This window comes from Eretmochelys imbricata, chromosome 2 (assembly GCF_965152235.1).
Source record: "Eretmochelys imbricata isolate rEreImb1 chromosome 2, rEreImb1.hap1, whole genome shotgun sequence".
Classification (NCBI taxonomy): domain Eukaryota; kingdom Metazoa; phylum Chordata; order Testudines; family Cheloniidae; genus Eretmochelys; species Eretmochelys imbricata.
This window is the reverse complement of record NC_135573.1, coordinates 235,391,481-235,419,096: the sequence shown is the minus strand read 5'-3', so window position 1 is coordinate 235,419,096 and position 27,616 is coordinate 235,391,481. Positions and strand designations below refer to the sequence as shown.

At 45.3% G+C, this 27,616-nt stretch overlaps 1 protein-coding gene across 1 annotated transcript in view; it reads right to left on the bottom strand.

The window, feature by feature from the left end:
• The window catches only part of MYO3A (myosin IIIA), a 204,365-nt gene that overhangs the window by 128,961 nt on the left and 47,788 nt on the right, over positions 1-27,616 (bottom strand). Inside the window, exons 3-4 of the mRNA XM_077809469.1 lie at positions 7,207-7,311; positions 5,678-5,777 (exon numbers count right to left, since the gene is read on the bottom strand). Coding sequence (XP_077665595.1) covers positions 5,678-5,777; positions 7,207-7,311 — 205 coding nt within the window. The remainder of the gene's footprint in view (positions 1-5,677; positions 5,778-7,206; positions 7,312-27,616) is intronic.

The following is a 27,616-nucleotide window of genomic DNA, read 5'->3' as shown; positions in this document are numbered from 1 at the left end:
GTTTCTAATAGTTACAGGTTGGCTTAAACCTTGAATCATGAGGTTTAATATCTCTTCCAATATTTATACCTAATTATGATAACTCAGAATTTTCTTGATATCCATATAAATGTTCAATCTCTTTTTGAATCTTGATAGACTCTTGGCACCACCAACTTCCTGTGGCAGTGAGTTCCATAGTCTAATTACACATTGTGTAAAGATTTGACTCCACCTGACGGCATGGGGCATGACCTTCGATAAGCATCAGTGTTATAACAAGGTTGATTAATGCACCTTCCTAGACAATGGAATATTACATATTTTTTCATGTATGTGCACAGTTTGTTTTTCTGGGAAACAGCAGCTCATACTAAGAAATATCTAGTCTATAAGCCGCAGGTTTTGGCAACCCTGGGGAAGCCTAGGCCCTTGTGCCCCTGTTAAATCCAGATTAACAACCCAATTGTCCAACCCTTAGCATATGGGTGAAACAACCTTATTTTCACACACACACACACACACACTAATTTGAATCCAGTGGGACTATTCACAAGTGGTTGTCCATGTCAGTAAGTGCTCCACAAAAATCAGGCTCTAAGTAAAATTACACTATATGGATGAACATGTGGATTTTTATTACAAATGGAGGTGTGACAATGTATTGTCAGTTGTTCCAGACAGATTTTGATGACAAATAGCTAGTTCTTTAAAAGGTACTTAGGTGCCTGCTGGAGCTGACAGATTTCAATGAATGTTTGGCATCTCATAGCTTTCGAAAATCCCATTATGCATGTTGCTGTGATAATATTCTGAGATTAAGTACATATTACATATTGCTTATCACAAGGCGAATTAAGTAAAATTAAGAAAAACAAAATTTTTAATAAATTTTAGAAAAGTTCACACAGTCTAGTAGACTGATTAGCTGAATATATTCACTAGAAAACAGACTCATCTCATAAAATATACCTATTCATAGCCATGCAAAAAGAGGAAGGCTAGTCTAGTGGTTAGGGTGCCAGCCTGGCTCTCAGGAGTGCCAGGTTCAATCCTTTTCTCTTCCACAGACTTCCTGTGCAACTCATTTAGTCTGTCTCATAGACTCAAAGGACAGAAGGGACTATTGTGTTCATCTAGTCTGACCTCTGGCACATTGCAGGCACAGAACCTCACCACCCACTCCTGTAACAGACCCCTCACTTCTGGCTGAGTTACTGCAGACCTCAGATCTTGATTTAAAGACTTCAAGTTACAGACAATCCACCATTTACTCTAATTTAAACCTGCAAGTGACTCATGCCTCGGCCATTCCGCCCTAGGGGAAAACTCCAACCCAACCCCAAATATGGTGATCAGTTAGATCAGTTAGAGCATGTGGGCAAAACCCACGAGGCAGATGCCTGGGAAAGAATTCTCTGTAGTAGCTCAGAGCCCTCCCCATCTAGTGTCCCATCTCCAGCAGTTGGGGATTTCTGCTACTGGTAATTGCCAATGGGTCACATGCCATCGTAGGCAGTCCCATCATTCCATCCCCTCCATAAACATATCCAGCTCAGTTAGGTTTTTTGCCTCCACTTCTCCCCTTGGAAGGTTGTTCCAGAACTTCATGCCTCTGATAGTCTGTGCTTGGGTCTCCCATCTGTGATACTGGATTAATAGTACATCCCTACCTGACAGGGTTGTTGCTAGGGTAAATATGTGCTAGATTGTGAGGTGCTCAGATGCTAGGATAATGGGTTCCATGATACAATATGCATATGCAATTTGTGTTCAATATACACCAGAATAAGTGATGCTTCTCGAAAGGCAGCACTAATGCTCAAAAGAACAAATTTAATAGAATCATAGAATATCAGGGTTGGAAGGGACCTCAGGAGGTCATCTAGTCCAACCCCCTGCTCAAAGCAGGACCAATCCCCAACTAAATCATCCCAGCCAGGGCTTAGTCAAGCCTGATCTTAAAAACCTCAAAGGAAGGTGTCAAGGTTCCTTCCCCACTCTGAACTCTAGGGTACAGACGTGGAGACGTGCATGAAAAAACCCCTAAGCTTATTTTTACCAGCTTAGGTTAAAACTTCCCCCAGGTACAAACTATTTTACCTTTTGCCCCTGGACTTTATTGCTGCCACCACCAAGCGTCTAACAAATATAACAGGGAAAGAGCCCACTTGGAAACGTCTTTTCCCCCCAAAATCCCCCAAAGCCCAACACCCCCTTTCCTGGGGAAGGCTTGATAAAAAATCCTCACCAATTTGCAGAGGTGAACACAGACCCAAACCCTGGGATCTTAAGAATAATGAAAAAGCATCAGGTTCTTAAAAGAAGAATTTTAATTGAAGAAAAAGTAAAGGAATCACCTCTGTAAAATCAGGATGGTAAATACCTTACAGGGTAATCAGATTCAAAACATAGAGAATCCCTCTAGGCAAAACCTTAAATTACAAAAAGACACAAAAGCAGGAATATACATTCCATTCAGCACAACTTATTTTATCAGCCATTTAAACAAAACAGAATCTAACGCATATCTAGCTAGATTGCTTATTAACCCTTTACAGGAGTCCTGACGTGCATTCCCGCTCTGGTCCCAGCAAAAACATCACACAGACAGAGAGAACCCTTCCCCCCTGGCCCCGGCTTTGAAAGTATCTTGTCTCCTCATTGGTCATTTTGGTCAGGTGCCAGCGAGGTTGTCTTAGCTTCTTAACCTTTTACAGGTGAAAGGGTTTTTCCTCTGGCCTGGAGGGATTTAAAGGTGTTTACCCTTCCCTTTATATTTACGACAGAAGGAGATTCCACCACCTCCCTAGGTAATGCATTCCAGTGCTTCACCACCCTCCTAGTGAAAAAGTTTTTCCTAATATCCAACCTAAACCTCCCCCACTGCAACTTGAGACCATTACTCCTCGTTCTGTCATCTGCTACCACTGAGAACAGTCTAGATCCATCCTCTTTGGAACCCCCTTTCAGGTAGTTGAAAGCAGCTATCAAATCCCCCTCATTCTTCTCTTCCGCAGACTAAACAATCCCAGTTCCCTCAGCCTCTCCTCGTAAGTCATGTGTTCCAGTCCCCTAATCATTTTTGTTGCCCTCCGCTGGACGCTTTCCAATTTTTTCACATCTTCTTGTAGTGTGGGGCCCAAAGCTGGACACAATACTCCAGATAAGGCCTCACCAATGTCAAATAGAGGGGAACGATCATGTCCCTCGATCTGCTGGCAATGCCCTTACTTATACAGCCCAAAATGCCATTGGCCTTCTTGGCAACAAGGGCACACAGTTGACTCATATCCAGCTTCTCGTCCACTGTATCCCCTAGGTCCTTTTCTGCAGAACTGCTGCCTAGCCATTCGGTCCCTAGTCTGTAGCGGTGCATGGGATTCTTCCGTCCTAAGTGCAGGACTCTGCACTTGTCCTTGTTGAACCTCATCAGATTTCTTTTGGCCCAATCCTCTAATTTGTCTAGGTCCCTCTGCATCCTATCCCTACCCTCCAGCGTATTTACCTCTCCTCCCAGTTTAGTGTCATCTGCAAACTTGCTGAGGGTGCAATCCAACCATCCTCCCGATCATTAATGAAGATATTGAACAAAACCGGCCCCAGGACCAACCCTTGGGGCACTCCGCTTGATACTGGCTGCCAACTAGACTTGGAGCCATTGATCACTACCGGTTGAGCCCAACAATCTAGCCAGCTTTCTACCCACCTTATAGTCCATTCATTCAGCCCAAACTACTTTAGCTTGCTGGCAATTTCAGATGACAGTACAGCATTATGTACTACAAGTTTCAGGAGTACAAAAGGCACAAAGGAAAGAAAGCCACTTCTGCTATTAAAGGCCAATTAAGTTGTTAATGTTTAGCAGTTATTGTTTGTCACCCCTACTAACACAGAGAGCTATTTAAGAAAAAAAAAACTATGTTCTAACTCGAAGAAAGTGTAACTTAGGCTATTATATAATCATATATGTAATTCAGAATGATAATGTACTCTTCTCTGGAATTATGTTCCATAATGTCTTTCATTGGCTCATCTCTCAATCACTGGTTTTCTCTGCCTGTTTATGTAATCAGACAAAGAGCCCCATGGGAAGCTCATGGAGAGATCGTTCCCTCACCAACCTGGTGCACAGGGGGACTGCAGAGTCTGCACTATCCTTCAGGAAAGTAATTTGCTCCTCTCCCTCCTTCTCCCTCACCCCCCTTACCTGCCCACGTGGCCTGCATCAATCTTCAAGCTGATGTAGAGAGGCAACTGGGCCCTGGATCCACTTTCTCCCTACCCCTCTATGCCTTGGGCAGAGGGTGCAGTTCCTACGTTCCCTGGAGCACAAGGACTTCAATTGTGACAGGCTCTGACACAGGCCTAAAAGGGGGGGTGGGAAGATTCCTTGCTCTTTGATTTAATTCTGTGCAGCCAGACAGGATAATACCACACAGGTAAGCTGAAATCACAGGTTATTTATATACACATATATACACACACCCATACAGAACTCCCTCATTGTCCACACTGATAAATTTCATTCACTAAAAGTGGGATAAATGTTGACCACCATAAATCTAATTCTGCATTCTGTTCAAATGAAATGAACCTTTCATTAAGAAAGGGAGAATATCATTCAGGGCTTGATCCAGCTCCTATTGAAATCAATGGCTAAACTCATTGGGCTGGATTCTCTGGGAAGAACTCCCTTATTCTCCACAATATCCTTTATGGCCCTATGACATACAGTGTTAAGGTTGTGCATCCCTTACTTCTTTGAACTAGCATGAGGTCATTCCAGACTCCATGTACTAATTACAATCTAAATCAGACTAACTCAGGGGTGGGCAAACTTTTTGGCCCGAGGGCCACATCAGGGTGCGAAACTGTATGGAAGGCCAGGTAGGGAAGGCTGTGCCTCCCCAAACAGCCTGGCCCCTGCCCCCTATCTGCCCCCTCCCACTTCCCATGTTCTGACTGCCCCCATCAGAACACCTGACCCATCCAACCCCCCTTGCTCCTTGTCCCCTGACCACCCCCTTTTAGGACCCCCGGCCCCAAACCCCCCCCCCCCCGGATGCCACCCTCTATCCAACGCCCCCAACGCCTATCCATACCCGTGCCCCCTGACAGGCCCCCCCGGGTCTCCCATGCCCTATCCAATCCTCCCTATTCCCCATCTACTGCCTGCCCCCCCCATAACCTCCGCCTCATCCAACCGCCCCCTGCTCCCTGTCTGCCCCCAGGACCCTCTGCCCCTTATCTAACCCTCCCCCCCCACACCATGCCGCTCAAAGCAGCAGGAGCTCGCAGCCTAGCTGCTCAAACAGAGCCAGTCGCGCTGCCCACGCGGTGGCGTGACTGCGGGGGGAGGGGCCTGGGGCTAGCCTCCCTGGCCAGGAGCTCAAGGGCCAGGCAGGACAGTCCCGTGGGCCAGATGTGGCCTGTGGGCCATAGTGCCCACCTCTGGACTATCTAAACACTGTTAGTAAACTAGTTGCCAAGACCAAAGTTAGGGATATTCTGTATCCATGAATAATTTGTGTTCCTTTATATTATCTAATTTCAAACCAGTTAAGTTGATTTTTTTTAAAACAAGTAGTCCAAATCTAAATCAAAACATTAAATGAGCTGTTCTTAACTGTTAACTTTTACACGTCTCCCCACCATGTTTTAAAGTTACAACTTTGTCTGTAAAAACATAACATACCAAAATCCACAAGTTTAACTCCTCCTTCAGTGGTCAATAGGATATTATTTCCTTTTACATCACGGTGGATGGTTTTGTTTTCATGCAAATGCTGAAGCCCCTGAAAAATAAGTTATAAATCCATTCATATTCTGTGTATTAACTTTGCTGATATTTTTGTGCTATGCTTTTTCTCTCTTTCTAAACTTAGTTTCAAAATGAGAACAGCCTCCAAGTCCAAAAATGAACTACCATTTCATTTTCTAATACATGGACACTTACATAGTCAGTGTATTTTGATTCTGATTTCTACTTCTCTTAGCATTTTTGGTACAAACCCCCTAGAAATGCTATTCTTATTCAAAGAACACTGAGTCAACTATCAACCAACTATGTGGGATAAACGGACTTTTAGTGACTTCCTTTTCTGGTAGATAAGTTGTATGATGACAGAAATAAAGAGGCATTATTAATCTTGGTTATATATTGGACCATTAAAACAGAAAAACAAAGAAAAGTTCTAAGGTCTAATAATAGTTTCAGTGCAGAAACTCAAACTCTAATTAAATAGCAAGGATAAAGATATTTTGTTTTGATCAGCTACAGTGATTTTTCTTTTGAGAGATTTCAATTTGTTGTACATTATTTAATTACAAAATAGATGCTGCCCCACAACAAGAGACACAGAACAGTATTTTTGGTATGTTGCACTAGAATCAGGTTATAAATGGCTTTCCCATCCCATCAACATTTTTGAGATATCAAAAAAAAAAATCATCTCTCCCCCCAATTTGGGGGGAAAGTCAATCTAGAAAATTTTGGCAAACTGAAAATCTGACCTGAAGAAAAAAGAAAACATTTTGTTTTGATAATTTTGAAATCCTTTGTTTCAATTTCTAACATTTTTCCAAAACATATTTTTACTATAATTAAGTTAAATTTCACAATAAGTCATTTCAAACTGAAAATCCAAATTTTTTTGTTTAGAAAATGTTGAAACAAAACTTTTTGACAATTTCAAATTATTTTTCTCCCAAGATTTTTTTTAAGTTGAAAAATTTGTGAAAGCCAACCCTTTCCCATAAAGAAGTTCATTTTCAATAAATCAGCATTTTCCAGTGAAAAAAATGCTTATTAAAAAAATCCCTGACCTGTACATCATGCTTTTAAAATGGAATATATATATTCATTTGTTGAAAAAAAATAAGGGCTTTTCTGCGTTGCCCCACAGTTTGGACTACAGGGATATGAACAATAGAGTGCACCAAAGTGCACCCCCCATGTGGATGCTGAGGGTACAAACGCAAAGGTTCCTAGTTCATGGTAAATAGCACTCTTCAAACAGGATTTACAGTAATGTGAACTAGGAGCCTTTAAGTTTGTGCCCTCCGCTTCCACACAGGGGAATTACAGCAGAGCTGTAATTTGATGAACACTGCTATTTTACCCCTGCGGAATCCAAACTGTGGGGCAGTGTAGACAAAGTTTATTCAAAGAATATCTCAGGCTGTCAACTGGACTGTCCATTCATTGACTGTTTTTAATCTTACCATAAGAGCTTCATGTAAAATATAAGCAATTTCAAGTTCGTCCATCCTTTCACCTCTCTTCAAAAATCCTTTCACCAGATCAGTCACAGATCCTCCATTGCATAGCTATAAAAAGATCATGATGGAAATTAAAGGAGAGAAGTGATCATATCGGTTCTAGTTTTCAGTAGATTCCATTTTCATACCTACACATGATCCTACTAAGCTGATAACCTAGCAATGAAATGTATTTAGTGCTCATAATATCTACTCAAACAATTGTCTTTACATTTTATACCCAACATTGTTCCCTCTTTCTGCATCTGTCTCCTCTCTTCCTACAAATACACATACAACATCTTATCTCTCTAATTTTTTATCTAGATGTCAACTTTCTTCTGAAGCTAAAATTACTGTCGTGCTTTTAAAGAGACATTTTGTGGAGACATTTTGATAGCTCCTAATGCTCATCAAATGCAAGGGTATCAGTGCTACAGATAATTATGACTTGGATTCTCACATCTCCTTCAGTACACTTGGCACCACATACACTGTGCAAAATGGATTTAAGACAGCTGGAGACAGCCAGTGGAGAATTTCCCCTGTATAGAGAAATCTGCTGCTGTTTTAGCTGCCATCTACATCAGCTGTCTCCCCAGATGCTGATACAAGAAGAGGAAGCAGCATGTTGGGGCATGCTGGGGGGATTACTGGGGCACAGTGGAATGCAGCTCTTCAATGCCTGATCTTCCACTGACATAAGATTCCTCAGGGACATTACCAAGTAACATATGCCTTAGAGATGCAGGGGAGCTGCTACCTTGCACCAGGACCAAGTGGCTCTGGGTTAGGGCTCCATAACCAGCTCCCAACAGCCCCTCTACTACACGGTATCTAAAATGCCATTTGGACCTCAACAATCCGTCTTTATATTTCTTGGACCCTGGAACTAGTTGTACATTGTAGTTATGTCTCCAAAAGAAAAACAATTTAGATGCAGAGAAGCCTAGAAGACAATCTACTTTTCAAAATGTAGGTCTTTTAGTGACTTAGTGTAATGCACAATATGAGCTGATTGATTGAGGCTACAATATTTCACATGTTCACTTTTGAAGGGTTCATGTTTAGCTATTCCACCTGGAAGCAGGCAGGGCACACCCTGACTGTTTTGTAGAAGCAAAGCACACATTGCTGTATCCAAGGACAAGGGCTAGATATGAACCATGAGAACTTGATTGTTGGGACAGCAACTGTGGGAAGCTTTTTTAGCCTGGGCTCAAGGCCTGAGAACCAGGATTGTAGTAGATAAAGGATGGTAAATAAGTATATTAATCAACGTCACACATTTCTTTGTGTATCTTTTTGCGGTAGCAGTGTGTAATGCTTGGGGCGGAGAAATAGAATAAAGGGGAAGGTGGAAAGCTGACAGGCAGAAGCCTGTTAGCTGACCAGCCTGCTTGCTTGCATAAAGCTGTGTTCTGTCTCATCATTGAACCGCCACAACTGGCGCCCAAACGTGGGGCCCTCAGCACTCACCTCGCCCGGCAAGGGTTTCAGACGCGTCACTCATCCGCTTCGTGGATCCCGGTGAGTATTTTTCATTGTGGTAAGTATGGGAAGCTCCCTCTCTGCTTTGCAAGTGCAACACTGCAATGAGCTGCAGTATTTGCTGCGTAAGGCTCAGCATGACTGCCCCGCTCGAGCACTTACTCTCCTGCTACAGGAGGTGCGTGCCCAGTGCTCGTGGTATCCTGAAGCCGGAAGCCTTAAGCTAGCGGACTGGGAGCGATTGGGCCAGACATTGCACGAAGAGCCTCGGGCGCCCGTGCAGGCTTTACGTGACTGGCACCTCTGTCGCGATGCGATACTGCGTGTCACCTCGGATAGGCCCTCTTTCACGAGGCTGGTGATCTCGCCACGCCCGTCGGCTCCTGTAGCCATCCCCGTTGCAGCTCTCCCCCCTTCTACTGATGCAACCCAGCGTGTCGCTTTGGAAAGACCCTCTCCCGTACCCACAGCCCCCCCTCTCCCTGTTTTGCCCCCAGTGTCTTCATTACCACCGCCTCCCTGGCCTTCCCCACCGGAGCTGGTGTGTGATCACCATCCCACCGTGGTGCCCCATGTTCCGGGGCCCTCCGGAGGATCATCCGCGTCTGCTCAGCGGCTTTCGCTGGTGCAACAAATGGTTCACGCAGCGAAAGCTCGATCAGATCTTACAGCGGAGGAGCTGGCTGATCTGGTCTCAGTTTGCCCGGTGACCTGGCAGAATGATGACCAGGGCAACCCCATGGGCACCTGGACCACTTTGCCATACTCGGTGGTTAGAGAGGTAAAGAAAGCAATTCGTGAGTTTGGCCTGACTAGCACCTTTGTGCGTGGTCTCATTGAAGGGATAGGTACTGGGTACTCCCTAATCCCTGAGGATTGGAAAACGCTGCTGCGCATGATGTTATCACCCAGTCAGTATGTTATTTGGATTAGTGAGTATCGGCAGATGGCAGAACGCCAAGCTCAGGTACATAGAGAGCACGGTATCATTTATGAGCATTTGGCAGGGGAGGGACCGTTTGCTACTATTGAGATGCAGTCTCAACTCCCTCAGGCTGTCTTCCCCATTATTTCCACCTGTGCCCAGCATGCTTTCAAGAAGGTCCCGGATTCAGGCAAGCCTACCAAAAGCTTTGTCAGTATCTGTCAGGGTGCCTCAGAGTCCTTTTTGGATTTTACCAACAGATTGCATGAGGCTATCCTCCGACAGGTGGATAACACTGAGGCAGCTCACGAGCTCCTGTTAAAATTGGCAGTTGAAAATGCAAACGAGGATTGCTGCCGTGCTCTCCAGGCAGCGCAAGCCTCTGGTATTTTAGAGCTCTCAGACATGCTGCAGGCGTGCCAGAACATTGGCACACAAGCCCACAAGGCTGGAGTTCTGGCTGCCGCCCTGAGAAAAACTGGGAAGGAGGGGAAGCGTTGTTACCGCTGTGGTAAGGAGGGTCATTTTCAGCGGGAGTGCCGCTCATCTAAGGCACCAGCCCGACCCTCAAAGAAGTGCCCCAAGTGTGGGAAAGGTTATCACTGGGCTAATCAGTGTCGTAGCGGGTCGGGAAACCGCACGACGGGTTCCCCCCGAACCCAGGGCCAAACGGGGGTGTTTCCCACTCAGACAACTGTTCCTCTGCTTTAAAACCCATAGACTCCATGAAGGCGGCAACTGCCAGAAGTGCAGGGCTTGATTTGATTATGCAGGAGGACGCTGATTTTCAGTTGCCGGGGGAGGTTTGCGCCATACCTACCCAGGTGACGGGACCTCTCCCTGCCGAATTTGTGGGTCTGGTTCTCCCTTGCTCACACGCTGGGAAACAGGGCTTTTTTGTCATCCCAGGGGTCATTGACGCCGATTACAACGGCGTTATTAAGGTTCAGGTGTGGACCCATCTTCCGCAGTCGCTCCCGCGTGGACGGTCAATTGCGCAATTGATTTTAGTCCGCTATCAGGTGCCAGCTGAAGAGGATCGAGCCCGGGGCAGAGGCGGCTTTGGATCAACTCTGTCTCAGTCGCCATCTCACAACACGTCCTCTCCACTTGTTGCTCTGACAATGTCAGTCCGCCCCTCGAAACCTCAGTTAACACTTCTCTTAAATAATGTTCCTTTTACAGGGCTGGTGGACACTGGAGCTGACGTTACAGTGATTCGTGATCCGGAGTGGCCGGTCAGTTGGCCAACAGTTCCTTCTAAAGAGTTGTGGGGGATTGGGGGTAGCAAACCCGGGCGCCAAAGTTTGTCTTGGGTCACGGTCTCTAAACCAGGAGGCCGTGCCCTTGCTACAATCCACCCTTTTGTACTCCCTGTCCACCTCAATATTTGGGGCCGTGACTTACTTACAAAGCTGGACACCACCCTCGATATTAATATATAATGGCTCGAAATCCTCCCTCACCCACCTTGCCATCCGCATTACCATTAGTATGGCAATCCTTAGAGCCTGTATGGATTGACCAGTGGCCCCTCCCCCTAGAAAAGCTGAAAGCGCTTCATTCACTTGTACAATAATATTTGCATGCACAGCGCTTGGAGAGCTTTACTAGTCCTTGGAATTAGCTGCTGTTATTTTGGCCTTTTAACTTTTTGGTGATTGTCCCTTTAATTTGATTGTGGACACGCATTATGTTTATCAGGTAATTGATCATTTACCCCTTGCCCTTATTACCCCTCAGGTCGATGCGGACCTTCTTCGCCTGTTTTTGTCCTTACAGTATCTCATCACCACTCGTAATTTCCATTACTTTGTTGCTCATATTTGCAGTCATACCCCTCTGCCTGGGCTACTTACTGAAGGCAATGCGCGCGCCGATCGCGCGTTACGTGGTCAGGTAAATTCCCTTTTTTCTGACCCCATTGAAAGCCATTCCTTTTTTCATCAGTCTGCCTCTGTTTTGGCCCGACAGTTTCATATTCCTGCTGATCGTGCACGTTCTATTGTTCGTTCCTGCCCCCACCGTGCCGCTGCTGCCCCTACCTTTTTTTATGCCGTTAACCCCAGAGGTACCGCGGCGAATCAGCTGTGGCAAATGGATGTCACTCATGTGCCACAATTCCGCCCCTATTCGTTTTTACATGTTTCCATTGATACCTATTCGGGATTCCTTTGGGCAACCCCACAGCGTGGGGAAGCCACTCCTAAAGTTATTCACCATTTGCTAGCCTGTTTTGCTGTTATGGGTCGCCCGAGCCAGATAAAAACAGATAATGCCCCAGCCTACTGCTCCACAGCCCTTTCCACCTTTTGTGTCCAATGGGACGTCCCTCTCACACACGGGATCCCTTATAATTCCCCTGGCCAAGCCATTGTTGAACGTGCAAATCACACGCTAAAAACCTTGCTTGACAAACAATTAAAACAAGGGGAGCTGCGTCTCCGAACCTTAGGAGACATTCAGCAACAATTGCATATCCTTTTGTTCACTTTAAATAATTTAACGCTGAACACAGATCAGCAGACCCCCACGGATCGGCATTTTCACAAATCCGAGGTACTGGAAAGACCGCGTGTCTATTACCGTCAGCTGCCCGATCCGCAATGGTTGGGCCCAGTGCCTCTAATCACTTGGGGTCGGGGATATGCTGCTGTGTCTCTCCCTGCAGGACCGTTGTGGGTTCCAGCTCGGTGTGTGCGACCGGCACTGAAACAACATGGCGTGGCACCAGGGGCTGTCGAACCCCATACCGGAGTTTCAGCTGACCTTGGAGGAGACCGCGTTGCCCCCCGAGTTGACAACGACGGGACGGAAACGGAGGAGGCATAGTGTCCCAAACCGGCCCGTGACATGGGGAGCAGTAAAAGCATTGGTCGCCGCGGCCCAACGAAGACTGGCAGCAGATCAACAGCCAGAGACTCCTGAGACTTTGTTTGTGGTGATTCTCGCCCAAATCACTGCTAATTCTGTGATGATTGTGTGCCTTTTGTGCCTGCTATTTCCTGTAGGGGTTGGCTCGGAAGCGCTTCCCCCGTTACGAGCCCGAATGACATATAACATATGGGAAAGATTGGCTTCAATAGCAAATGTTACCCACTTTTGTCTATCTAACTCTGTAGCAGCCGGAGATTTGTTAGGTACATGCCTTATTCCAGTATGTCATCACCCTGAGGAGATGGAGAATAAGACACTGTTCTCTGCTTATGCGAATCTTTCTTCCCAGTACTCTAGCATGGCTAATTGGGGCCCGGCCAACTATACTCTGCCTCGCACGGCTATATCCCTCCACACACCGTACCCGGCCGGGGCTCACAATGTCACCTGTGCGCGTGTAGTTAACTGCACTAGTACAAAGGTGCCCTTGGGCTCTCGAAAAATTTCTCAACCCCTTTTAAATTGTTCCCATGCTGTTAATGTTTCATATAATTATGGCCATATCATCCTACCATCAGGATGGTTTTTTACTTGCGGTTCACGCACCTTTAATTGTATTCCTGCAAATTTAAGTGATGGCACCCTTTGCTGTCTTAGTAGAATGACACTTATATTGCCTTTTGCTGGTCAAAACCGTAGTAAAAGAAGTGTACCCCTTTCAGATGATTGTATTGCAGATGTTGAGCTTTTTAGTCGTGCTGAGTATACTGCCTTAGTGGCCTCTATTGTTGGGGTCCCCGCGCTTGCTATGTATTCAGCCAAAACTTTAAATAACCTGGCATGCTTTGCAGCAAAGGCAATTAATACAACATCCCAGGCTATTGCCTTACTTAACACAGAACAACACAAATTAAGGGATGCAATTTTGGATAACAGAGCAGCCATTGATTTTCTGCTCCTGAAACACCATCTAGGCTGCTCCACATTTCAGCACATGTGTTGCTTTAATTTAACTGATAATAGTCGCTCCATAGAAACTAGACTGGCTGAATTGGCCAGTCTTACAACACACATACGCCAAGATCTGGGGTTTGAGGGTTTTTGGAATTGGCTTACAGGTTGGCTGCCCTCTCTAGAATGGCTGCGACAGCTTTTTGGTTATTCTGTGTTTGTAATCATTGGGCTTATTTTTTGCTGCTGCTGTGTACAATGTATTCCTTCCTTGTTAAGACTTTGTAAAATTTCGCCCTGGAAAGCTCCCCAGGTTATGTCCTTGTCTGTCTGGGAGTTAAATAGCATGACAAAACAAATTGACGGCTACCATGAGATGGCCAAATATCATTAAATAAAAAACGGGGGGATGAAGGGTTCATGTTTAGCTATTCCACCTGGAAGCAGGCAGGGCACACCCTGACTGTTTTGTAGAAGCAATGCACACATTGTTCTATCCAAGGACAAGGGCTAGATATGAACCATGAGAACTGATTGTTGGGACAGCAACTGTGGGAAGCTTTCTTAGCCTGGGCTCAAGGCCTGAGAACCAGGATTGTAGTAGATAAAGGATGGTAAATAAGTATATTAATCAACGTCATACATTCCTTTGTGTATCTTTTTGCGGTAGCAGTGTGTAATGCTTAGGGGGGAGAAATATAATAAAAGGAGAAGGTGGAAGGCGGGGGGGCAGAACAGCCCATCTCAGCTGACCAGCCTGCTTGCTTGCATAAAGCTGTGTTCTGTCTCATCATTGAACCGCCACACACTTTAGTCACTTAAAACTCTTCATTAGGATAAATCCATGGTGTAATTTTTATAATCCAGTCTGCCTGCAGCAATTATGTACATGGGAAGATTTAGTCAGTACTGTAAGCACTTTTAAAACATTCACAATGATGTCAAACTTGCATGTACATTTTCTCTTCCAAAAAGTAGAATACTCTGATAAAACAATGAACTATGTTGTAGGCATTATGCAGTATAGGCTCAGTAGTTTCCCATAATAAAGTGTAAAACGATAAGATTACGTGAACATAACATACAGTAGTAATTCCATTTGACTATAGATCCTGTAGCCTATTCAAATCAAGTACACTGGTTTTCAATAAAACCTTTCAACTCAAGAATTGCAGATGTCAGATACCTATCTATTTTATCTATGTTCTTCTGTCCTAAGAACCCTGTGACACCCTGGTGTTTTTTCTAGGCAAAAAATGCACTAATAAAAGATTTGCATCTTAAGGAAGAAACTGTTTGGTTTTTGTATAAATGGCTGTTTTTAGACACTAACCTCTTTACCTACTGTAATTATTTCTATGTGTACAGTTAATGCAACCAAACACCTAAATGGGCACTACCCAGTATCAAAGTCTTGCTGTAAGAGCTTTCTATATTCAGGTAATATAGGGCTCAACCCTGCAGGGTGCTGACCATTATGGCAACAGTCCTGGCAAACATTTAATCCCATCCTTAACTTTAAGAGTGTGTGTTGTTGCATTGAAGTCAACAGAATGAGACTAGTCACATGCTGAAAGTTAAGCATGTGCTTAAGTGCTTTGCTGGATTGGGTTCAGAATCCCCAGCACCTTGAAGGATTGAGCCCAAAAATCTTAAACCTTTATGGCCTCCGTTTTTCACCAGCTCTTCCTTTTTTGGAAGCACTATTAATTTCTCCTGGGCTCCAGGAACCTCTACTTTCACTTTTGTAACACTAATTGTACAGATGGACAGTCAGACCTGATGTAAATGAGAGCAACTTTGTTTAATTCAATGGAGTTGCACTGTTAACACTACATCTGTATTTGGCTCTAAGCGTTAGGTGGCAGAACATTTATTAAATAAATTAAATAAACAAGCTGTTCCTTTATCAAATACTAGACATGGAAGCAAAAACAAACAAAACAAGTTATTTTCTGCTTCTGATAAAGAGGTCTCTTTTTTTGTGTAGCATGGTCTTGATTGAAAGGGTTGGTTATTTGCCAGTCTTTCTGGTCAAAGAAAATGTTCTTTGATTTGGTCATCTGGTGAGAAATACACTGTTCCACGGGGGCGGGGGGGGAAAGGAATACTCAATACATCTGGAAAAAGAAAAGGAGTACTTGTGGCACCTTAGAGACTAACCAATTTATTTGAGCATAAGCTTTTGTGAGCTACAGCTCACTTCATCGGATGCATACTGTGGAAAGTGTAGAAGATCTTTTTATACACACAAAGCATGAAAAAATACCTCCCCCCACCCCACTCTCCTGCTGGTAATAGCTTATCTAAAGTGATCACTCTCCTTACAATCTGTATGATAATCAAGTGGGGCCATTTCCAGCACCAATCCAGGTTTTCTCCACCCCCCCCAACACAAATCCACTCTCCTGCTGGTAATACCTTATCTAAAGTGACCACTCTCTTTACAATGTGTATGATAATCAAGGTGCCCCCCCCACCCCAGACGTTTTTGTTAAACCCTGGATTTGTGCTGGAAATGGCCCACCTTGATTATCATACACATTGTAAGGAGAGTGGTCACTTTAGATAAGCTATTACCAGCAGGAGAGTGGGTTTGTGTGGGGGGGGGGGGAAGAAAACCTGGATTTGTGCTGGAAATGGCCCAACTTGATTATCATACAGATTGTAAGGAGAGTGATCACTTTAGATAAGCTATTACCAGCAGGAGAGTGGGGTGGGGGGAGGTATTTTTTCATGCTTTGTGTGGTATAAAAAGATCTTCTACACTTTCCACAGTATGCATCCGATGAAGTGACCTGTAGCTGACGAAAGCTTATGCTCAAATAAATTGGTTAGTCTCTAAGGTGCCACAAGTACTCCTTTTCTTTTTGCGAATACAGACTAACACGGCTGTTACTCTGAAACCTGTCAATACATCTGGGTCAGTCTTTATGTAGTGACGTAAAACTCACATTCAAATAGCTGGGAGATTAGCAGGGTTTTTTAATACTTTCTCAGCTATGCTGCTTCTGTTAACTCTGTTTCATTTCACTTTTCCCATTATAAGTTAACAACTCAGAGGAGGACCAGGTAATATGAAGTAGTGTGCAATTGCAATGATTTTACTATTTGGTGAATCAGGGGACAGCCTGGGAGAATGTAAAAAGGGGCATGTAAACAAGTTTTGAACTGAAATACAGAGTGCACTTGAAGTTCAATGGAAGTTCAATAATGAATCTTAAATAGTTCAATAATGAATCTTAATCTTACTGAGGGAGATTTAATTTTAAGGCTTGAAGATCCAAATGCCTCAATCTTATAACCATTAAATATATGGACATGCAAGCCAAAATTCATTTTGTTTTTCTCTATAACATTTAGACCCTTTTTTCCCGACAGTTGGGATGCAGGAATGCCAAAAGAAAACTGGAGAAGTGTTACAATGTAGGCTGTTGAAAAAGGAAAAATATTATTAAAATACAAGCTAGAAACAGAAAGTGAGATTAGAGGAGACATTTTAGCCACATGCTCTTCTCTGAGCTGGGGGGGCGGGGTGGGAGGGGAAATCAGGTTAGTATTAACCTTGCTCTATTTTTACACAGCCCACAGAAGACCTCATGGGCAAAATACATCTCCCAATCTCATTTTCTATTTCTAATGCCTATTTTTACTGGCTTAGCAGCTCCTTGCTGCTTTGCCACCATGCTGCTAAGTAGAGATCAAATGGTAGGTGGTTATTTTCCCCCTTGATGAAGCTGTCAAGGTAAACTAGCAATGTTGAATATATATTTATCTTAACTATAAGACAATACTAAGACTCAGATGGGAAAATATTGAATTAAGGTTGCTGTACTACCCAAGTCTACACCTTAATGCCACTTTTTGAACTATGTCCCTGAAAGTCATGATGCCTACAAATGAAATTCACCCATGTCCAAAATTCTGTGCAGACAGCACAAATCTTATCCACCACTTAAGTCTCAATTAAGCCCTTGTTTCAAGGGCTTACGTGGTGCCTATGCCACAAGCTGGTCCTTGCAGAGAAGTAAATTTCAGATGTTAGTGAAGAAATTTTATATGGTCTTTGGCAAGACTTGAACTTCAAATATAGCTTTTAAGTACTGCACAAGGCCTTGGACCCTCTGCCCTGTGGTGAACTTCAACCTATGAGATTCTCTCAATGAAATGAGAAGGTTACTAGCCCTGTGCAGTAACTCAGATTCTTTGAGATGTATGTCCCTGTGGGTGTGCCACTGTACATGACTGTAGACCAGTGCCCCTAGTTGTAAATCTAGAGCTTTGGAGTGACATCTACTAAGGAGGATAGGACAGTGCGTCCTAGTAGGGCATCTAATGCCACACAGTAGATGATCACATAATGTTGACTAAAGGTGTTCGTGGATGCCACCTTACAAATGTATCAGTAATTGGTACATTGTTTAGAAAGGCTATCGAGGTGGACACTGAGCGAGTGGAATGCATCCGAGTTCCAGCTGGGGGTTGAAGTTTGGGTCATTGGTAGTAAAGGTGTATGCAGTCCAAGATCCATTTTGACACGTGTTTGGATATGGCCGATCCCTGCGATCTTTCAGCAACAGAGAGGAAGAAGTGTGGCTACTGTCTGAATGATTTAGTTCTGTTGAGATAAAAAGTTAGTGCTCATCTGACATCCAAGGTGCATAGTGTGGCTTCATGCTGGTTGCCAGGTGGTTTGGGGAAGGAGGAGGGAAGGTGGACAGGTTGGCTTAGATGGAAAGAGGATGGTACCCTGGGTAAGAACTTTGGTTGTGGTCATAGCATGACCTTATCTTTGTAAGAGACAGTGTACCTTCTGTACACGACAGAACCTATTTTTGCTACCTGTCAGGTGGATATGATGGTGACGAGAAACGCCGTTTTCATGGATAGGTTCAAACTGAGGGCTGTTGAGACAGCGCAAAACTAGGCTAGGATCACAAGGTGGAGTAAAGTCGCATATTTTGGGGTAAAGGTTTTGTAGGCGCTTAAGGAATATTTTTGTTATTTGGAGGGTAAGTATCAAATGATCTTCTATCTTGGAGTGGAATGCAGTAATGGCAGCCAGAGGTATATGAAAGGAGCTTGTAAATAGCTCTGATCTCTTAAATTCTAGAATTATAGAATTATAACATTCATAAACCAGTCGGAGAACACTTCAATCTCTCTGGTCACGCAATTACAGACATGAAGGTCGCTACCTTAAAACAAAAAAAACTTCAAATCCAGACTCCAGCGAGAAACTGCTGAATTGGAATTCATTTGCAAATTGGATACTATTAATTTAGGCTTAAATAGAGACTGGGAGTGGCTAAGTCATTATGCAAGGTAGCCTATTTCCCCTTGTTTTTTCCTACCCCCTCCCCTCCCCCCCAGACGTTCTGGTTAAACTTGGATTTATGCTGGAAATGGCCCACCTTGATTATCATACACATTGTAAGGAGAGTGGTCAGTTTGGATGAGCTATTACCAGCAGGAGAGTGAGTTTGTGTGTGTGTGTGTGGGGGGGAATGTGAGAAAACCTGGATTTGTGCTGGAAATGGCCCACCTTGATTATCATACACGTTGTAAAGAGAGTGGTCACTTTGGATGGGCTATTACCAGCAGGAGAGTGAGTTTGGGGGTGGGGGGGAGGCAGAGGGTGAGAAAACCTGGATTTGTGCTGGAAATGGCCCAACTTGATTATCATACACATTGTAAGGAGAGTGATCACTTTAGATAAGCTATTACCAGCAGGAGAGTGGGGTGGGGGGAGGTATTTTTTCATGCTTTGTGTGTATAAAAAGATCTTCTACACTTTCCACAGTATGCATCCGATGAAGTGAGCTGTAGCTAACGAAAGCTTATGCTCAAATAAATTGGTTAGTCTCTAAGGTGCCACAAGTACTCCTTTTCTTTTTGTAAATTCTAGAATGTAATCCAGAATGAGTGGAAAAGGAGCGCTCATTGCTGAGACATGTTTGGTGTCACACCAAGTCTGGAATCTTTTCTATTTATGCACATTAGCATAGCAAGTTGTTGAACATTTTCTATTTAAAAGAATCTCTTACCTTTTCTGAACAGGTCATCTCTGTATCCTGGAACCACGAAGGGCCATGCCTTCATATGGAGGAGTTCTAGATTTGGATGGAGAATTTTGCCTATGTCCTGTGAGAGGAATGTTGATTCAACTGCAGGGTGACTGATGGACTGACCACCATGTGTACAAGGTAAGGATACATATCTGGCATGGCCATGTTGGGGCTGTGAGAATGACTGGCTCATTCCACCTGCCCCTTGTGAAGCACTTTGAAGAGTAAGGGAAAGGGTGGAAAGGCATAAAGGAGAGATGCATCTGATATAACGAGGAATGAATCTCCCAGACCTGCTCTTGAGCAGAATTGTGGGCATTTGGCTCTTCTGGGTGTGGCAAACAGATCTATGTTTGGGAATTCCCAGTGGCTGAGTATGTGTTCTCGGGCTGATGTGTCCAAATCCTGCTCATGGTCTTGTGAGAACTGCCTGCTCAGTGAACCTGCTGTGGTGTTCTGGTGTCCAGGTAGGTATGTGGCAGAGGTGTTGCCACACTGAATACACTAGTTCCACATAAGAATGGCCCTAATGAGTCACACCAAAGGTCCATCTAGCCCAGTATCCTGCCTTCCGACGGTGGTCAATGCCAGGCGCCCCACAGGGTATGAACAGAACAGTAATCATCAAGTGATCCATCCTGTGTCACCCATTCCCAGCTTCTGGCAAACAGAGGCTAGGGACACCATCGCTGCCCATCCTGGCTAATAGCCATTGATAGACCTACCCTCCATTAACTTATCTAGTTTTTTTGAACCCTGTTATAGTCTTGGCCTTCACAACATCCTCTGGCAAAGAGTTCCACAGACTGACTGTGTTGTGTGAAAAAAATACTTCCTTTTATTGGTTTAGGCTCACACTTTCTATGCCCCTCCTAGACTAAGCTTTTCATAGAATGGATTGTCAATGGTCTTGTACAGTCACAAACATGCTGTCAGTATTTGGCAGACAAGAGTAATCCAATCATGATACAATTCAGGTAGCATAGTCTAGAAGCAGGAATCAGTTAAGGGACACTATCTTTGAGCTGTTGCTGTCTACAGACTGTTCTTGCTTGATTAGCTCCGACTTCTCCTGACATAGTGAGCAGCTTTCAAAGGGCTCTTCCTAAAAAGAGGGGAGAGGTCCTTCAGGAGTCCTAAAGTGACCTTCCCAATTCTGGTCAGCTGTGCACCATTATCACGATTTCTGTAATTGTGTGCCAGCTGTCCTTTAGACCAGAGTTCCAAGCAGGCCACTGCCAGACTTTGTCCACTAACCCAAACTACAAAACTGCAAGTGCCCTTTGGTTAAGAGAGAAGTTATTGAACAGTTGTTTTTTTTTAAAACAGAATTTTAGTGCTTCTGTGTATAGCGATTGGGACCTTGCTCTCCCTTGTCTGTTAATATAAGACATGCAGGCGATGTTGTCCATCATTACTCTTATGGTCTTTTGTCTGACTATTGGTAGAAAGTGTAGGTATGCATTGCAGACTGCATGTAATTCCATGTAATTTGATGTGTAATGCGGACTCCGGTGGGAACCACTTTCCTTGCACTGTGTGGGTCTGTAGATGAGCTCCCCAAACAAGTAGGGAGGTGTTGGTTGTCAGTATCAAGGATAGTGGTGGTTGGAGGAAGGAAACTCCCATGCAGACATTTTGGGATTGTTTACACCAGTCTAATGAGCGGGAACAAACCAAGTTATTTTCAGGCTGTGCCTGTGGGGTACATACACTGTTCATAGCCATCCCTGGAGACAGATCAATGTGGCTGCTGCCATATGACTGAGCAACTGTAGATAAGTTCTGGTGGAGATCTGTGGGCTGGTTCTCATGGTGGAGATGAGACTGATTCTAGCAGAAAGTCTGTGAGCAGCGAGGAGGCTCTGTCAGGCACCAATGAACTCCAGACATTGGACTGGTTTCAGTGTAGATTTTTGCATGTTTATCTGGAGGCTGAGTTTCAAGAAAAGGTCCATTGTTGTTCTTACAGCTTCGAATGTGTTGACTCTGGACAGAGCCTTGAGGAGGCAGTTGTCTAGGTATGGGAACATTATATTATCATCTACAGAGGTACACCACCACTGCATGGACTTTGGAAAATACTCTGGGCACTGTAGAGAGGCCAAAGGGTCGTACCTTGTACTGGTAATGGTCGGACCTCAGGACAAATCTGAGGAATTGCCTGTGGAAAGGGTATATGGTGATATGGAAATACATGTCTTTGAGGTCGAGGGCCGAGAACCAGTCCCTCTGTTTCATTGTCAGGATTATTGTTAATAACATGACCATTTTGAATCATTGTAGTTTGACAACTTTGTTCAAGTCTATGATAGGTGTCCACCTGCCGGACTTCTTTTGGATTAGAAAAAAAATGGGAGTAAAACTTTTCCCTCTGTGTTGGAATGGGACCAGTTCTATGGCTTCCAGTTGCTGAAGATGGTTTATTTTTTCTCACAGATGCTGTTCACGGGAAGGGTCCTTGAAGAGGGACTGGAAAGGGAGAGGTGGGTAGATGAGAGAGAGAGAAACAGAATTGAATACCTATTTCTGGCAATTTCTTAACACCCGCTTGTTGGGGGTGATTTGTCACCATATCTGATAGAAGGGGGTCAAATGGTCGCCAAACTGATGTAGTAATCTGGATGGTTGTGGCATCTGGACCAGTGGGAGTCATCTCACAACCTTGTTGTTGTTTGAAGGTGGATGGGTGAGGTGTAGTTGCCTGCGTTGATGTATGTCTGCATTTGGGAGGAGGTCTCTCTCACCTGCATTGTGGATCATAATGCCATTAAGGGGTGAAATGAGGAGGTTGAGATTTTGGGATAGGCTGATATCAACCCTGTCTTCTCTTTGGTGCTGGCGATAGATGCTGAGTAAATGCAGAGTAGCTCTGGAATCCTTCAATGGATGAAGGAATTCAATGTGTTTGGCAAATACTTTAGGTCCTTCAAATGGCAGATCTTCCACAGTAGTCTGCAGCTCCTTGGGGAACCCTGCAGTGATGAGACCTGTCTTATTACCACAGAATTTGCAATGAATTGGGCCACCATATCCACAGTATCCAGTGAGGCATGTAGTGCTGTATGTGCCAGAAGTTCTCCTTCCATCATCAGTGCCTGGAACTGGGCATTTTTTGTCCCCTGGGAGATGTTGACTGAATTCAGTGACTTTCAAATAGTTCATATGTTTGTATTTGGCTAGAAGTGCCTCATAATTAGTAATGTGAAACTGGAGAGTAGGTGTGGAATATGCCTTGTGACTGAAGAGATCTGGTCTCTTCCAGTCCCTGTCATATGGGATTGCCCTGGAGTGGCGTTGTCATCCTTGTCACGTTGTCATGTACTGCATTGACCGCAAGGGAGTTGGGAATAGGATGGGAAAAGAATTCCATGCCCTTTGCAGGGACATAGTACTTTGTCTGCTCGCTTATAGGGAGGTGGTATTGATGCTGGGGTCTGCCAGATTACCTTGGCTGGGTCCAACAAGGCCTCATTGATTGGGAGTGCTATCTTTGCCAATGTGGAGATGTGGTGGTGAAACATCTTCCTCCATTTCTTCCTCGTGTTCTTCTAACAAATCTGGCTCTAGGTCGGGAGGCCTAGAGACCGATGAGGATGAAGAGTGTATTTGTGCCTGTCTTTGATCTGGGTGTGGTTTGGGAAAGCGTGACCTATACATGGCCCAAGGGTCCCAACAGTACCAGTGGGGGGGAATTGGTATATGGGGTTGCATCCATGGGGGTCCATATCAGGGACCTGGCTTGCTTCTGGTCTCTGATATCAAGGATGGTAGTACGATTCTCTGTGTAGCCCTTGATATAATGGTGTGGTGCCAGGTGAAATGGAGTACTCCTCCTTCTCCTCACTGGAGAAGGGTGGTGCAGTCCTTGGTGATGAAAGAGAGTGGTGTGGTAGGAGTTGTGTCTCCAGGGGAGAGGTGTGCACTGTGGAGAGCTTGGTATGGAGAGTGGAGACTCTGGGTTGTCAGCGACAATCAGGTCTCTTGGGTATCAGAACTCTTGCGGTACCAGCAGGAGCATCATTGGTATCAGTGGTTGTCCAGAGATTGTGGATATTTCCGGTCCCGAAGGTGGAGTGCATTCTGTTGAACAACCAGTAGATGGCACTGAGGGCCATGTACGTGCTGGGGGCTTGGTTGGTGCTGACATACTCAAAGTAGTTTGTTTAGTTGAGGCGGTCAGTGCCGATTTCGAGATCCTTGAAGTGTCCTTCTTGGTCCCGAGTGACTGTGTTCCCTTGTCCACTTAGGGTCCTTGGACCTCTCCATATCGCCAGTACCAGAGGTGCCCAGATGGTTATAGGAGCTTGGTCTCACTCCTGAAGATGTTGAAGCTACCGATCTCACAGGGGATGCCTTTCTTCGGGGCAGCTCCTTGGTGGGTGAGCTTGGAACCTGTTTCTTCTAAACTGGGCGGGAGAGCGTAGATTTTCTCTTAGTAATGGATGGCAAGTGGGAGTCAGCCAATGACCATGCGGATGTTGACCGCCGCGGAGGAGAGGTATCAGGGTCAGGCTCTGAAGCTGGTCACAGTGAGCTCTCCATTAGTAAAAGTTTTACTCTCAATTCACAGTCCTTTCTGAACCAAGCCTTCAATTTGAGGCAGTGGGTGCACTTTTGTGATACATGCCACTCACCCAAACAGAGTATGCACTGTGAATGACTGTCGCTCACCGGGATGGCCTCATGACAGGAGAGGAACCTCTTAAAGCTGCGGATCCGGGCATAACTCCAAGTAGGGAGAACTTCCCAGTAGGGAAGCGTGTAAAAGAGAAAGCCTGCACTAATTAATTATGGACTGCACCCTTTCCGATTAGGGCTATTCCACAGGCATAAGCCTAGCTTTGGCATCCTCTGACCAGAATTATTTGTTTTGAATTTTAGCTTCAGTTGAGTTAACTGGAATTTTTGCATGACAAGAAATCATGAAGGCAGCGGAGCTAAATGAAAATAGAAAGCTCTTTGATAACAGTCAAGTATCCATAGAAGTGAGGCAATGCGAATTATCATTCTGTTACAAGGTGGCCCACTGTGAAGTCTCATGGCCAGAAAGTTAATTAGCTCATGTCACTATTGTACAGTGTTCTTCTGTAAAAGCTTATTGGAATTTTTGTTGAAAGCTATTATGGTTTAAGGGAAAAAAGAAATGTATGAAGATATGAAGATACTGTAGAAGCTAAAGGCATGATCCTGCATGGTACTGAGTGCTCTCAACCCCCACTGACCTCACAGGATCTAGCCCCCTATGCATTAGTATTGCCTGCTAGAGCTAGGGTTGCCAACTTTCTAATCACACAAAACCAAACACCCTTGGCCCACCCCCTTCCCTGAGGACCTGCCCCTGCCCTGAGGACCCGTCCCTGCCCTGCCCCTTCTGAGGCCCCATCCCCATTCACTCCATTCCCCCCTTCCATTGTCGCTTGATCTCCCCCATCCTCACTCACTTGCTCATTTTCACCAGGCTGGGACAGAGAGTTGGGGTGCAGTAGGGGGTGCAGTGCTGGGGCCAAAGGGCTTGGAGTGTGGGAGGGGACTCCAGGCTGAGGCGAGGGTTGGGATATGGGAGAGGGTACAGGCTCTGGGCTGGGGTACAAATGAAGGGTTCAAGATGCAGAAGGGGGCTCTGGGCTGGGGCAGGGGGTTGGGGTGCAGGAGCGGGTGAAGGGTCTGGCTGAGGATGTAGGCTCTGGGGTGGGGCAGGATGAGAAGTTTGAGGTGCAGAAAGGGGCTCTGGATTGGGGCCGAGAGGTTCCGAGTGTGGGAGGGGGCTCTGGGCTGAGGGTTGGGGTATGGGAGGGGGTGAGGGCTCTGGTAGGGGTGCAGGCTCTTGGATGGGGCCGGTGATAAGGGGTTTGGTGTGTAAGAAGAGCTGCAGGGTGCGGGCTCCAGGAGGGAATCTGGGTGCAGGAGAGGGCTCAGGGCTCGGGTGGTGGTTTGGGGCTTGGGCTCCGGGCAGCGCTTACTTCAAGTAATTCCCAAGAAGCGGCTGGCATGTCCCTCCAGCTCCTAAGAGGAGGCGCGGCCAGGCCAGTTTGTACACTGCTGCCGCCGCCAGACACCGCTGACACCTCCACCACCCCCACTCCCATTGGCTGCGGTTCAGGGCCAATAGGAGCTGTGGAGCTGGTCCTCGGGGCGGGGGCAGTGTGCTGAGCCCCTGTTGCCTCCCCTAAGCCTAGGAGCCAGAGAGATATACTGGCTGCTTCCTGGGAGCTGCGCAGAGCCAGGTAGGGAGCCTGCCAGCCCCACGCCAACCAGACGTTTAACAGCCCAGTCAGCGGTGCTGACCCAGGCCTCCAGGTTCCCTTTTCGACCGGGTGTTCCAGTCAAAAACTGACACCCAGCAAGCCTAAGTGAAGTTGGAACTGGTCTCTTCAATAAGGAAACAGCAATTAAAGCCCCTTGTTTCAGGGGAAAGGGGGGTGGGGGGAAGCATGGATTTTCTTACACAAGTTTCAACTAGCTGGTAATCGGGGGGGGGGGGGGAGGAAGTGAGAGGGAAGAAACAGTAGCTGTTGCTGTCTCAATTTCCCAACTCATGTAAGAGAAAAATGTAGACAGAACTGGTTTTCAGTCCAGTTCCCAGTGGATGGTGTCCTCCCTATGGCTGATTTGTCAGAGGTTTCTGCCTCTCAGAATGAGATACAAATGGGACCAAAAGGAAGGGTCTTGGGGTCTCCACTCCCCCAGTTACCTACTGGGCAGACAAGGAAGGAATATACAGAAGAGCAAAGCATAACTGAGCTGCTGGTGTGCAGACCTGTCTCATGCAATAGATTTATAAAATGACATTTGAGTCCAACACGTGAAATGTCAATTTAAATTGCAAGCACAAAGTCTTCCAGCTAATCTTGCATGTTTTACTCATCATTCATCTGACATAGATGACATTTCTATGCACCTGACTATTAGCAAGACATACATATTGTTCTCAAGCCAGATAACGAAGGATTCAACATTAGCTTTGTTTCTGAAAATTTAGAGTACCTGAAAGTTTAGTAGATTAAACAGATAATATTCCTACATTAATATGCCCAACTACTTGAGATTTGTGCTCCGGAACTGAACTCTCAACTAATATCCCTGAGCTCATCAAGATGCCATCATCCTATTTCAACAGCTTTGTTGATGAATACTTGGGCAAACACACATTATCTTGATCAACTATAGAGCTTATATGATCTTGAAAATTGGTTTGGCACTTCAGTTACAGGGGACATGTGTGTTATAAGGACACAGATTGTAGCCTACACACAGTCTTGACTTGCCACAACATTATCATGCACCAGAGTGATGAGACCAGCCCAGCCACTCATCTCTGGTTTCCTAGCTCTTATAGTTGTTCAAGAATCAAAACTATGTTTCTCTCTTTCATTGTGCTCAATATGCAGCATATAAGTATCTTCAGCCCCTTCACTGGCCCTATCTTATTTCTAGCATTGAATCTGATAAAAACAAAGGACCCTGTGTTGGTGCAACTTTGTTTTCAGCTGTGTCCCCAGGATATACTGACTGTGGTTCATGGTGAACTTCATTTCCATTGGTAATGTGCCATTTTCTTATTACTAACGGTCTCATTGATGAATACCATCCCAGTTATAGTAGCAAATATTGACCGTGAATACTTCTAGGTTTAACACCTTGCCAAGACTGATAGTAACTTCTGCAGACAGAGCTGTGTCAGCAGCTTCAATATTCAATAGTGCCGACTGTAGCCCCCAAATAACACCTCCCTTCTCCCAGGGAGTGACTTCAGACTACTTCCCTGCAGCCCCCTTTCTGCTCCCAGCTTCCTGTCTCTATACAGAATCATAGAATATCAGGGTTGGAAGGGACCTTAGGAGGCATCTAGTCCAACCCCTGCTCAAAGCAGGACCAATCCCCAGTTTTTGCCCCAGATCCCTCAACGATTGAACTCACAATCCTGGGTTTAGCAGGCCAATACTCAAACCACTGAGCTATCCCTCTCCAATGATTAAACCCTGCCCAGCTCGTTCTTCCTCACCTGGGCTCCCTTGTTATTTAGTCAGGAGATTGCTTAAGCCCCCTGATTCCCCATAGC